General features: G+C 42.1%; 2 protein-coding genes across 5 annotated transcripts; one reads left to right on the top strand and one right to left on the bottom strand.

Moving 5' to 3' along the window:
• Positions 1 to 5460: 5460 nt before the first annotated feature.
• nts (neurotensin) lies at positions 5461 to 8347 on the bottom strand. Of its 4 annotated transcripts, none has more exons than XM_061283937.1 (5): positions 8215 to 8347; positions 7530 to 7605; positions 6713 to 6765; positions 6305 to 6580; positions 5461 to 5749 (listed from the first exon to the last, which is right to left on the bottom strand). In XM_061283937.1, the coding sequence occupies exons 2-5, from the start codon at positions 7591 to 7593 to the stop codon at positions 5603 to 5605; spliced, it is 540 nt and encodes a 179-aa protein (XP_061139921.1). In that variant the 5' UTR covers positions 7594 to 7605; positions 8215 to 8347; the 3' UTR covers positions 5461 to 5602. The 4 variants fall into 4 exon arrangements, with proteins under 4 accessions (XP_061139921.1, XP_061139922.1, XP_061139924.1 ...); XM_061283938.1 differs by having other exon boundaries at positions 8211 to 8297; XM_061283940.1 differs by having other exon boundaries at positions 6713 to 7043; positions 8211 to 8286.
• On the top strand, positions 8301 to 13118 carry rassf9 (Ras association domain family member 9). The gene is made up of 2 exons (XM_061283936.1): positions 8301 to 8434; positions 11326 to 13118. The coding sequence occupies exons 1-2, from the start codon at positions 8388 to 8390 to the stop codon at positions 12491 to 12493; spliced, it is 1215 nt and encodes a 404-aa protein (XP_061139920.1). The 5' UTR covers positions 8301 to 8387; the 3' UTR covers positions 12494 to 13118.
• Positions 13119 to 13439: the final 321 nt, after the last annotated feature.

Genomic DNA, 13439 nt, shown 5'->3' with positions numbered 1-13439 from the left:
CATTATACAGTTAGGTATATACATTTCATAACCAGATACAATAGCTAGCCAAGCGTCACGGTAAAACTACATCCTCGTTTGGTTACGCTTGACTTTGAACGGGAGAGGGACACACTTGGGAATAGTGGGGACAAAAGACACATCTCAAGGACATTCAGACACATTTGAAGTTAGACCCGTGGAAAAAGAAGTGTGTACATAGATTCTGTCTATACTCTTCTTCTATAAAAAAAAAAAAAAAAAAAAAAAAAGCCAATAGTGACATAATGCATGACGGCAACTTCCAAGGGCTAGTTTTACACAAATTGTAACGTTACGATTAGGACTAGTTTGAAGATTTGGGAATTAGGGTTTATTGGAGTTAGAGTGTTGGATTAATGGTTTTTGATTACAAGGTGTAATTCACTTTTGCTTAGTTTGGCTCTCGGAATACATAGAAGATTTTTGTTTTATGAAAGTCCACAAGCTGAAAACAATGTAAAAGGCCATAAATAACAAATATTTGAACAAAAATGGTGCAGCAACACATCCAATCAGACAATATAAGACTACAGCACAAACAATTTTATTTGGTGTTGGGGAAAAAAAAGCAATAACGTTATGGCAGCTTAACTGTGATGGTCTGCGTAGCTTCATCAATCTTCATGTATAGGTGTTAAACTGCCCCCTGGTGGCCACAGCGTCCACGCCAGTGGGAGACGACTTTCTATGAACAGTCTGGGCTATCTGAAAGAAAAACAAGTCACTCCCAGATCATTCTTACAGCATGCTCTGTGAAATGCAAGGAAAAGCCACGACAGATGCACACGCTTTGACTTTTATCGCATGAAATGAGTATGCGTGTGCGCACACTGGCAGCCATGGAGCCTGCCCGCCCGCCTGCCTGCCTGACACAGTAAAGGCGCTAATTAAAGATTAATGTCAGCGCGCGCAGTTTGCTTTCAAGGCTCCCAGCAGCATTTTGCTCAGAAGCATCCCGGCCGGACACCCGCATGTTGCTAATTCAACAAGCAGCTGCAAGTAGCCGGCCAGCCAGCCAGCCAGCCAGCCAACCCGAGCATGAAAAACCAGTGCCAGCAAATGACTGACCGGTTTTAATTAGTGCAAGTAGACGACCACACAAACGTAAATTCCTTGCCACAATTTCCTACTTTAATATAAAATATTATGACCTTTTTTCTTGAAATCCAGCTGGAGCTGAGTTGACAAAAAACATTTTGATGGATAAAAAAAAAAAAAAAAAACACCTAAAAAATCCAGAAAATACCATGATTTTTTCAAATTTTGTCTCCAAAGTTTTTGTTGGCAGAGTAGCCATGCAGCAGAGAAACCCAATTGCACCGAACACAGCGGAATAAAAGAAAGAAAGAAAAGTTTGCACACCATTCATTGCAACTACTGCGGAAACAGCAAGTAGGAGACCTGCGCAGCATGCAGGAAGGCTTTTTATTAGACACGCCCACTTAATTAACACAGGTGTCTTCACTTAGACCACTGGTGGGTGTCAAACGCAAGGCCCGGGGGCCAGATCCGGCCCGCCGCATCGTTTTATGAGGCCCACGAAGACAAATTGTGCATCAAATTCGTGTGTCATGACTAGAATTGCAAATTGTCTTCACTTTTAATCTCTTTTCTTTTTAATATTTGACCAGTTTTTACTCATCTGATTTGAAAATGAGTTATTTGTCAGTTTGTTTTGTAGCTTTGACTGTATATAATATGAGGTGCTCATACATTTATTTGGGTTGACAGTCATCATGGCGGTCCGAAAGAAGCTATGACTACAAAGCGGCCCGCGAAAAAAAGGAGTTTGACACCCCTGACTTAGACAGTTAACGTTTTATGTCATTATAACAAGAAAATAATAAATCAACATTTGGACACAACATAATAGAAACCATATAATTGAGAGCATATCTCAAATGTTTTTTTTTTCCCCAAAATAAACCCAAACATGCGCTCTCTTTTGATATTTATTCTAAATAAATTGCTTTCTGATAAGATTCAGCTTTTTCACAAGGGGAAAATATTCATTTTAATCTTAAAAACGATTTTCACTCTGAATGCACTACACCATTCCACGGTGTAAAGGAGTGTTTCACAAATGCAAAAAAAACATTTTCAAGACTTTAATTTAAAAGGAATAATAGCTAAAGATGAGGGGAGTAGCTTGTGTGATTGTCAAAGGGGGGGGGGGGGATTCAGCGAGGGAATCATTTTAATTAGCAGCAAGCGGCCAAAGATACAATCTTCCACTCGCTGCCACAATTACCGACGTCCTCGTGTTTGGAACACAGTGAGCCATCTGGTTGTGGGAGCGGGACACGACAGACGTACCAGCGCAGGCCTCGACGACGTGCAAATGTGTGTTTTGTCAGGGGGGGTCGTGTTGCTGTCACAGAACTGCGCGTTTTAATACCACGCCAGTTTAAGGCGCTCCCTTCTGTGGACAATCAAGCGTGCACGTTTGCTGGGAAGTTGGAAGAGGGCTAGTCAAATATGATTTTTTTTTGGAGTCAAATTCCATTCCTGGAGGTCACACGTGATTGTCGCATCACAGTCAAAAGAAAATAAGGCCTTTATGAACTAGTATTTTTGTAGAATGACTTCTTTTTTGGCTTGTCACTGCCCAGCGGGATGATGTGACGTCGCCATAGCAACAAGTGGAGTGTCTGACTGAGGCAGCGGTGTCATCGATGCTGTCGATGCGCAGTGTGTCTTCCAATGCGCGAGCACGCCGTTGCGCTCATTTAAGAGGCCGCGGTTCTGTCCAAAAACGTTTGCAGCGTGAAAATGGCTATTAGCACGGAATCAACTGGGGAGGGGCAGAAGGGGGGCGTGTCTAATTAACGTGGTTGATAATTAAGAGGAAGTATGGAAGGAGTCAGCTTTTGACCCTGCTCGGATATCCTACGGTACAATAATTTTACTGTGTGTCATCATTTTTACATATTTGTATTTTATCTGGTGAGGAAAACTATTTTCTATGTAAATTGTTTTCCATTCAGATTTTTTTTTCTGTCCATGCCACACCGCTACAACAAAGACCCAAAAGCTCGTTTGCTTGTGCCACCGCATGACATCTTTTCCACACAACATATGTCCATCAACGGAACGATTAGCGTGACCCTGAAAAGGCATCCAAGGCAACTGATGGTGTCTGCCGCCAAATCACTGGACTCCATTAAAAAGTTTGCTCAGACATCTGGCGGCGGATGCTTTTCCAATTTCGAGCTACGCTGGATTTTGGCGCTAAAACGTCTCAATGGGATGTGGATAAGCCAAGAAAACTTGGATGACAAGGACAGTGAATCCTAGCGTATCACATGGGATCACTTTTTGGGGTTGCTGTTTTCCTCCATTTTGCTTTAAAGACAAACTCTCTAACAAACACTTCAAAACAAAAAAAACAACAACAAAAAAAACATAAACACGCAACATAGAAAAAGCAAGCAAAAAGAGTTGACCTTTAAGGGGCGGAGCCTGGTGGTGCGGTCACTATGTGACGTCACTGAATCTTGGTGTGAGTGTCTGGGGGTGAGCTGGGAAAAAAATGCAATATAGCAGGGGCTTTTCTTTTGAGGGAACACGAAACAAACTGTAGCAATAAAGAGAGGAAAAATAAAGAAGAAATAGTCTTTCTTCTTTTTTGTGTGTGTACCTGTGTTGTATATTGTCCAATTAGTTTGTTTATCTTGAGGAAAAATTGGAAATAGTCCTAATAAATATTAATTGTATATCTTAAGATTTATGCTTTTTTTAAATTTTTTTACACTTTTGGAATTTTGATGTTTTGGGGATTTAACCTTATTAAAACCTACTTCTTAAAAAAGTCCTAAAATATCTTTTGACGTTTTATCAATAAAAAAAAAAGCACCATTTCTGAATAAAGTAAGGAATTATTACATTTTGAAGTTCTCCGTAAACTTCACACGTCATTCCACAGTGTTGAAATCTTACAACCTGAGCGACTTCCAATAATCCTTTCTTAGGTTTGTTCAAGGCATCTTTAATATGGGATTCTGTCTTATGGCTTTTTTTATTTGAGGGAAAACACGCACACGCACTTTCACACGCACACACAAGTCTTTGAAAAGTTAACTTTCTGGGGTTAGGGGGGGGAAAAAAGACAATTGTCTTCTGTCGTGCTTTTTCAAAGACATCCCTGAAATGTCTTTGGAATGAAAGTCAAGAACTTGTGGCGCCTGCAGCTCTCCAATAAAAGTACCCACAAAACAGTCCTTGTCTTTCTAGTTTATTCCTTGTCAAGAAAGACGAGAAGTGTATAGTGCAAACGCAAGTCGAAAACTGCACCAAGTCACACACAAATACGAAATAGAAAGCTGCTTGGCATACAATGAATAAATGACATACAGGAATGACCTTGGGGAGTGAGCCTCATGCTGCTTCACCGTGTCGAGTCCAAAGAATAAAGACACTTTGAAAATGGCAGAGGTGAATGACTTACACAACACTGCCATCTACTGGCTACGAAGGGCACTCATCTGACACGATAATGAGAATAATAATACTAAAGATACTAGAAGGTTGTCTGTATACGCAAATATGTAAGTTGTGACTGTATAAATGTTATTGTAACTTGCATTAGTTAAATGAAGATATTTGAGAACTTTGTGTCAGCTGCTTTTGGAAGTCGAATGAGAAACGTTAAAAAAATGAACACTTACAGGTGTCAGGCTACTTTAAAGTTTTTAGTGTTGTTCGTTTCCTGCGTTGCAATTTCCGTGGGTTTTTTTTTATAATAAAAAAATAAAAAATATAAAAGACAGCATCCTCAGTTTTTTTTTTTTATGTCCCCTTTGCCCAAAAAAAAAGGGCCTATGGTTGAAAATGACACCCTGAAACCGTGCATTTGACTCCTTTTCACCAAGATATTAGTAAAAGTTGGCAATTGTTTTGCTTTGCTCATCTACGTCATCATCCCAGAATGCATTTCGCACAAGACGTCAAATTGTCAAACCGTTTTCCCATTTTTTGCAGACATTTTTAAAAATGTTTTTGCTTTGAGAAATTAATAGAAAATGACAAAGAAAAAGCAAGACACCAAAACAAACCTCTTGTCAGATTTACTTGCATATTTTGTGTCACTTTAGGAGCATATTTTTACTTCTGTTTACGTTTCATCAAAATTTCAACAGCACAGGGCCCTCCAATTTTAATGACTTCAAGATATAACCATCTTATGATTAAGGTTTTATGGAGAATGCTCATTTCTTTTTCATCAGCACATAATTCAATCAACAGCATGGCAACGGAAGGAAATAAAGCTAGGGCCCTAAGATTGATCCCTATGGAACCCCATTAGACAGCTGACGGGAGATGAAAAAAGTCAAAATCTTTAACAGCTTTACTTTTTTTTGCCTTCTGTACCATTAAAATAAATGAGACTTTTTTTTTTTTTTACCTTGATACTTTAATGATGTACACAAACAACCCAAAGTAAAGTGTCAATAAATAAATAGAGCTTTTCATTCAATGTGATGCTCAACTTTTTATCTCGTCGAGAGGCGCGGCAGAGCGGGAAAAAAGTTGGTCGCAGCGTACCAAGGGGTGGCAGTAGAAGGACAAGGGCGGCAACCGCTCAGTAAATTTCACTCCGTTTCAAGATGTACGGCCTCCGAGACTTGGAAAGGTGAGTGGCTTGCCTTTTGAGGATGTAGGGCGACTTGCGCTTGAGCGCAGCTTCGCCGCCATTTCCCGCGGCGTACTCTCTGGAGTCGTGACGTAGCTGTCGAGAGAAAGGAGCAGTGTTGTTGGCAAGGTTTTCTTTCTTGAAAACAGAATTTTGCTGCTGCTTTGTTTTTTTACAGTTTAGAGGGGCACCTTGATTGACAAGCAAGTGATTTTGGTAATATTATGTAGTAACTTTGACAGTTCAATACGCGAGGTCAAAAAAGACTTCAAAAGTACGTCAATTTTATTTGGGGAAAAAAAGTAAAAGTGAAATTGCGAAAGAAAGTCTTTTTTTTTTTTTTTAATAAAAAGTAGCCTCTCTATGTTAAGTGGAATTAAGAAAGACTAATATTGTTTTACCTTTTGTAATTGGAAAAAATATTTAAGTCAAGTGAGACTGGCTTTATTTCTCAAAAGACTGATATTTGTTATATATACTACACTTCCAAAAACTACACTGTTGCTGATTGTAACTAAAAAAGTAAAATCAACTATTCAGTTCATTTTAAAACTAAGTGATCAAGAAAATAAATAAGTTACTTAGCAAAAATCTAGCGTTCACCGCTAGATGGCAGAAGTGAACATCCCAACGTTAGTGTGCAGAACTCACCCTGCCCTGGCGACTGTGCAGAAGCGCTCTGCAGATGTTCTGCAGGTTATAAAGTTCCTCCAGCCTCTGATTGCTCCACTCCCTCATCATCATCTGCTGTTCCCCTTCCTCATCTTCATCTTCCTCCTCCTCCCCCTCTTCAGCCTCCTCGCCGCTCCTCCTCCGCCAAGCCGCCTCCTCCGCTTCCCCCCCGAGCAGCATCCCGCCAGCCAGCCGGCACAGGTTATTCAGCGATAGCCTCCAGTAGGGGGCGCTCTGCTTGCTCGCCTGTTTCAGCTGTTTCAGGATCAGCAAAAATGTGATCATATTGAATACAGAGTAGAGTGGAGTGCTGCTGAGGTTGTGAGAGGGTTAAAAAATAAAGCTTGATTATTCTGTTGGCTTTTTGAGTGGAGAACGCTGTCGTACCTTGGAAGCAAACAGGCTGCTGAGGAGTTGTTCTCCCAGTTCCTGCTCCATGTCTGAAGAAGACATTGCCACATGAGGGTAACTTGCAACATTTGATCAAATCAGATCTTTGTTTTAGTTTGAATTACTATTTCCAGTGTCATAGTCATCTTGATAACAAATATTGCACATCAGAATTATACTAAACAAAAAAGTCATGTCTCATGAGTATCAACAATTTAGCCTGTATAAAATGAATAGTACTAGCAATGTAGTGTTATTGTGGTAGAAATAGTGATACAAAAATATACCAGAGGTGTGAAGTCCATTTACCATTTGAAAAGACTCTCTCCTGAAATGATAAATTGTTGTATACCAAAATAGTTATCATAATCATGTCAGAAGAAAGTATTTTTTTTACTACAGATATATATTCAAAAACAACTTCCAAGGTTCAGGTGTATCTGGCCAGTGAAAGTGAAATGATATCATCCAGCATGCACAATACAATACAGGAAAATAAATCAGCTCTGAAAAGTTCAATCGTGAAATTTTACTGTTTTACTTTTTCTCTGTGTTTTCAAAGTGTGAGTACATACACATCATATCAAATTGCACTGGATGAATATTTTCGTTGTCAATTGTTTTATAGATGATTTTTATTTTGGCTAATGACATCCTGTACGTCTTTTTTTTTGTTTTGTTTCAGAGGTTATCACACACTGCGTCACAGACTTTTGGTTCTGGCCTAAATATTAGGAACGTGTGTGAGGCGTGAACAATTAAACGAGTGCGTGTCAATCCAAAGTGAGCATTTCATTCTCTGGGTGCTTCTTACCTGCACACAGCCCGCTGCAGGTGAAGCACAGCAACAGCAACACACAAGCCAAGTGAGCCTGCATATCGCCACTCGGCTTAGACAAAGAAAAAAAAAAAAGCAGGGAGTCAAATATCGATAGGAAAGAAAATACTATCCCAGACCGATGAGAGGAAGGAAGCTTTTTAGTCCATAGAGGAGAAACTTTTCAGGAGACTTCCTTGCTGCTTCTGCTGCTGCTGATGAGGAACACTTGGATGTGAGCCTCGGCTATATAAGAGCCGAGACCCCCCCCCCCCTTCCCCTCCACCATCATTTCTTCATCCAGATGTCATCACGCGTCATTCTGCCGTCATGGATTTCTTTTTTTCCTGAGTGTCATATTATTGGACATCAAATATGATGGGGTGGTCTTGTTGATTTTACTCCTCACCCAAGCAAGCATCACTGCAGATGTGCTGATGATTCATTCACACCTGAATATCGACTCATCCTTTTTTATAGCGCTTATCTTCACAAGTGCCTCGAATGTGCTGGCTGACTTGATGCATCTAAAATGCCATTTTTATTTTGGTGTACAGTCTTTTGGCTCACTTAAAGGGAATGATATCAAATTTCAGGATGTTAGTATGACATTTGCGATATTCTTACACGGACACGGTTAAGTCATTTCTTCAACAGGTGCATTGAGTGTCGCAGTACCTACGTTGACCACGCAGGTGTAAGGTGGCGGTGTTGCACCAGTAAAACATCCCACTGTTGCCTCCTCCTCCTCCTTCCTCTCCTCCTCCTCCTTTTGAGTTCCTGCCGGGACAAGAGAGAACTTTGAGTTTGAGAAGTGTGCGTCGTGGTGCTGGTGAGGAACTTGTTGCGACTGCAATGGCTCCGTTCGGGAAGAACTTCCTGAAAGCTCGTCTGAAAAACAGGTAATTCCAAACTACCCTGTGAACCCCTTCAGGGGGGTTTACATGACATTGTCTCTGTGGGGTGAGGTGGGGTGGGGGGCTTTTGGGTGGGAGTTTCCGTGCAAATGTAAACCGGGTCAGGCAAGTAATGTGCTTTAAAGTGCTCAAATTGGCAATGCGATTAACTCAGTGATTCGAGTGGGTCGGCGCAAGCGTTTTTTTTTTTAAAGAAAACAAGGCAGGAATTGTTTTTAAATCCAATTGCACTATCTACCTTTGTTGCGCAAGACTGTCCTTTATTTTTCATTTAATTAACTTCTATTAAGTTTGTTATTGTTTTATCCCTGCTACTAAATGTCATTAAATGCCTGCATAAAAAAATCCATAAAAAAATGATCGATTATTCTCGGCGCTATTTTATATATCCTACTGTACTTAAAAATACGAAAACACATATGAACAACAGTGCAACAAAACGTGGAACAAAGTGTTTTACTTGAGTGTTTGAAACAACGTACTTTAACTTTGCCTTGAAGTTTGCTAGCATCATGCTAAGTCATAATGGCAAACGCCATCGAAGAGGTAACGAATAGCATTGGTGTCTAGATCTTTGAACACAAACGGTGGAGCAACATGTAGACCGGCAATTATTATATCATTTCAATGGGGAAGGATTATTTGATAGAAATGGATTAAATACAATAGTCCGGTAAAATGTGTATGCAATTATGAATGACTTTGTATTTGAATATATAATACATTAAAAGCAGATCATAGGAAAACAATTGGATCGTGTTTTCATGCCATTTCAAATGACCATTTCATTTGAACGTATGCCTTCGTCACATACCCGGTGACATTGACATGCACGCAATGTTTGCACGGAGCTATGCGTAACGGCGCTGTGATTATCTTCAAAAGGTGCATGGGCCCTATTTCTCCGTCCTTTTCTCCATCTTGAAAGCCGCCGCTGTCATCGCCTCTCCTTGAATCCGCAACGGCAATTTGGTCAAGTGGCTCAAGAAGTGCGTGAAATCAGAATCCCACCCCCGGAAAAATGCAGCCATAAGGTGGCTTCAAGTACTCTGGAGTGAGCCAACGGCGGGCGTCCTTGACTAGATGAGGGCAGCGGCGGCGAAAGCCTCAGCTGGCTTGGAGTTGGATTTAATTGAAAGGCGCTCCCCCTTGCTTCCAAATGTCGCAGGGCGTGTGGGAAGGTTGTGTCGCGCTTGTTGTTGTTGTTAGATAAGGAGGGGAAGAGCCGTGTTGTGTCTCTGTCCGTCCGCACGTCGCAAGTGCGAGCGACTCATCCCGCAGATAAAGATGATGTTATTTTCCTTATTCCACACCCAGATAAGCCCGCCGACAGGAAGCGCCGCCCGTGTTTTTCTTTTCCGCTAGCGAATGTTTACCCGTTTTTTTTTCTCTTCCCAAAACATCAAAGCTCCTTCAACCCACTTTCCCACTGCCTATCAGCTTTGTGAATTGTATACGTTGGATTTCAGATGGGCAATAAAAGGGGGGGTCAAGTTTTAACATGTCACCTCTCACGTGGTAACCAATTATCACCTTTTATATGCGACGCCATGTGACGTTGACATTTTGGGTGATAGCCAAAGATGTTTTAGGATGAAAGCAATCTGCCTTTTGTTGAATTGGAACGGAGCGGCCATAAGGGAGTTCTCCCGTAATTGCACCAGGCCCCTGATCAAACACCTTAGCCACGCGCTTGCCAGATAACGCCCAGAGTCGATGGAAAATAAAGAGCCTAGGGCCATTTTTGTACTTCCTGTCTGGCACAGGAAGTGGCGATTGTGCCTGAGGACAAATGCAGGTGCTTCCCCGCAACACACACAAGGGCGCGCTGTGCTGTATTCTCTTCCTGCTCGGTTATGTTTATCCACCTGTGTTCACAATATTACTTCATCGTGGTAACTTTTATACTATTTAACATGATTGATGACTTTGATGAAGTCAAGCTGACTTTTTCCGCGTTCCTTTCGAAAGTAAACAAAATGTTGTGAGTCCATATTACAGGATTTTTTTTTCTCCCTTAATCATACGCAGTTATTTATTTACAATGAGCGTATTAAAAAAAAAAAAAGATAGCTTCATCATCAAGTAAGCCTTGCATCGCTCTGTTTAGTTTCCTTCAAGGGTGCAAATGCAAAGTGTCTGTTTTAAGTGGAAACGGTTAACAAGTTGTCTGGAATGTGGCAGGAATGCAACAATGGCAGTTAATGGTTACGTGGAGCCTCAGAGCAAATAGCTGAGTGACGTATTCGACAAACAAATCATCCAAATCCGGCAAGCGAGCGCGACTTTGACCTCCCGCGAGTTTTACAGTAATTGGGGCTTCATTGAAAAAGTTTAAAGTGGAACACTCCATTGTGTTTTGTTGTAAAGACTTTACATCAGCCTGCATAAAGGCCTCCCCTATAAAAGCCAGCCTGCCAGAAGCTGTTTAGGTTGCCAATGGAGTTCACCATAATAATAAAATGGGATTAACTAACATTACTCTGACATTAACTGGGATGACGCAAACATTTCTCCTGCCATGCGGATACGAAACACGGCACACAAATCCAATCGGAACGTCTTATTCGATTACCTGCTCCCACAAGTTGGACGTCTGTGCCGCTTAGTCATGTCTATTAGCAATGCTACATTAGCGTTGACCTATTAGCCACAGAGATGGCATATATGTATTTAGAAAAAAAATGGTTATCGGTCGGTTATCACAGTCCAGATGACAAAGTAATGAGTAATGCCGAATAGGATAATGATGAGCCTGTGAAAGAATGTCATTTCCTATTTTTTGAGCTCTTAGCCAAATGCTTCAACTAGTATCACAAAAGACAGATTGGTTCATTATCCGTTATGAAAATACATTCCGTTCCTGTCTTCCCCAGGACAAAAGACAGCGAGTCCGTCGCTGGGAAGGAGATCCAGGTGACGGTATGCAATGAGGAGAAGGTGGTCTGCGGCGTGACCAAGCACACCACTTGTGCCAACGTGGTTCAGGCATTACTGGAGGACCACAAATCTGTCCCGGAGAGCAAGCGACTCCTCCACGGAGAGCCCAAAGACTTCAGTCTGGTGGAACGTTACAAGGGTTTTGAGAGGGTGCTGCCGCCCCTCAGCAGAATCCTCAGGCTGTGGTATGCCTGGGGAGACCAGAGACCCTTCATCCAGTTTGTCCTAGTCAAAAGCAGCGATGTTGTGCCTCAGCGTGCTATGAAGCCAACAAAGAACCGAAGCAGATATTCTAGGAACCCTCAGGCTCTTCCGGCGGAAAAGCAGAAACGTGTAGTGAGGAAGGCCTTCCGGAAGCTAGAGAAAATCCACAAGGAGAGCAAGACATCTGACAGTACTGAGGAGATCGATCGCATGGTGCAGCTCATCCTCAACCAGGACCAAACCATTCGAGAGCAGATCCAACGCATGGAGGATCTGGAAGTAGAGTTTCAACAGTTGCAAGGGAAGGAAGACCACCATGGCGAGTTGGAAGCTTCCGCGTTGGACTCGGAGGAGCTTGACAAGCTGCTGCAAGCCAGTGACGATGTCCAGAAGCTGGAGCTTCAGGTCCATAGACAGCAGGCCCTCATAGTACAGCTCTGTCGCGACATAGACGCCGAGCAGAGGATGGCTGCGGGTTGCGAGCCGGAAGGCGCGTCAGCCGTCCCCTGGACCCCCACGGAGGCCGACGAGTCCATCTTGGCTGAGCTGGAAAGGATTCAAGCGGAGCTAAGGCGCAGCTACCTGGCCGGCGTGTCCCTCCATAGCCAGGCGGCTGAGGTAGACAAGCAAATCCGTTGCTCTGAGGCCACCTGGCTCTCCAGGGATCAAGAGTGCTGGCAGTTGGCCGCTGAGCTCAGATCGCTGCAAATGAGCGATGACGCCCAGGAGATGGCCGAGGGAATCGCAAAGGCGAGAAATGAGGCCACCACGGTCAAACACGTCACATTCCCCATGGACATGACCGACACGGACTCGGACACCGGTATCAGCTCCACGCACAGCCAGGACTCACTGTCCCCCGGCCTGGACTTCCCTCCACCGCTGGACACGGACGTCTGAAGATGTCGAGAGAACTACTTTTGAAGATGTCTGGACTGAGAATTGAAGGATGTCTCTACCACTGGACTGAATGCGTAAAGAATGTCTGGACGTCAATAGGATGTCTGTAGACATCGGGACATGAACAGTTCAAGGTGTCTGGAAACAAAGAATGTAATGTTTCTTCTACAAGTGAGACCGGACCTCGAAAGAAAGTCACTTATCATTGAACACGGACATACATGAAAATGTCCAAATGTCTCCACCACTGGAAAGAGAAGTCTAAAATATTTCCAACACCATCTACAGAAACCAGAAGGGTTGAATGTAGATACAGTCATTTTATATTTCTATTTCAAAGCCATACTGCACTTAAGCATGTCCTTTTACAGAGTTTTTTTTTTTAATTAAAAGTCACTAAGATGCACTGTGTATATGAGATTTATATCAGTTTATTACTGACACAATTGTACATAAGCTTATTTGTTTCTATATTGTATCCACTACGCTTTGTAAATCTCACGACACCCCCAAACACACTACAGTTGTACAAAAATGATATATTTATTTATCCTGCAATTCTATTCCACGCCAATGAAGTTGAAGTGTCCATTCAAGCTTTCGTAATAAACAAATGAAAACGTGACACCTATTGAATTTGTGGCGGAACATTTCTGGCTTTAATGGGCAATATGAAAGGGGCTTGAAATGAGATAAATACTTTATTTGAAGTACCATAGAATTTACCATCTTTGCCCCTTGGTCTCAATTCTTACGTCAATGTCACCGACAGAGAACTTTCTTGTGTAAGCTGTATTTTGTGTCACATCTGACAATAATGAAGTCATGTAACCTTATCAGATTACGAAATGTGTGATGCAGCCTACGGCCTTTGCGTCTTTTTTTCGGGGATTGACTTGGGGATATTATGTCGGGTGTAATATATAATCAGAGAATGATCTCCAGG

Source organism: Syngnathus typhle, linkage group LG7 (genome assembly GCF_033458585.1).
Source record: "Syngnathus typhle isolate RoL2023-S1 ecotype Sweden linkage group LG7, RoL_Styp_1.0, whole genome shotgun sequence".
NCBI lineage: Eukaryota > Metazoa > Chordata > Actinopteri > Syngnathiformes > Syngnathidae > Syngnathus > Syngnathus typhle.
This window is presented reverse-complemented; position numbering and strand designations above follow the sequence as displayed.

Coding starts and splice junctions, on each gene's coding strand:
- rassf9 (XM_061283936.1), top strand. CDS start 8,388: ATGGCTCCGTTCGGGAAGAACTTCCTGAAAGCTCGTCTGAAAAACAG. Junction 8,435..11,325: donor AAAGCTCGTCTGAAAAACAG/GTAATTCCAAAC, acceptor TGTCTTCCCCAG/GACAAAAGACAGCGAGTCCG.
- nts (XM_061283937.1), bottom strand. CDS start 7,593: ATGCAGGCTCACTTGGCTTGTGTGTTGCTGTTGCTGTGCTTCACCTGC. Junction 6,766..7,529: donor CTGCAGCGGGCTGTGTGCAG/GTAAGAAGCACC, acceptor TGTCTTCTTCAG/ACATGGAGCAGGAACTGGGA. Junction 6,581..6,712: donor GCAGCCTGTTTGCTTCCAAG/GTACGACAGCGT, acceptor ATCCTGAAACAG/CTGAAACAGGCGAGCAAGCA.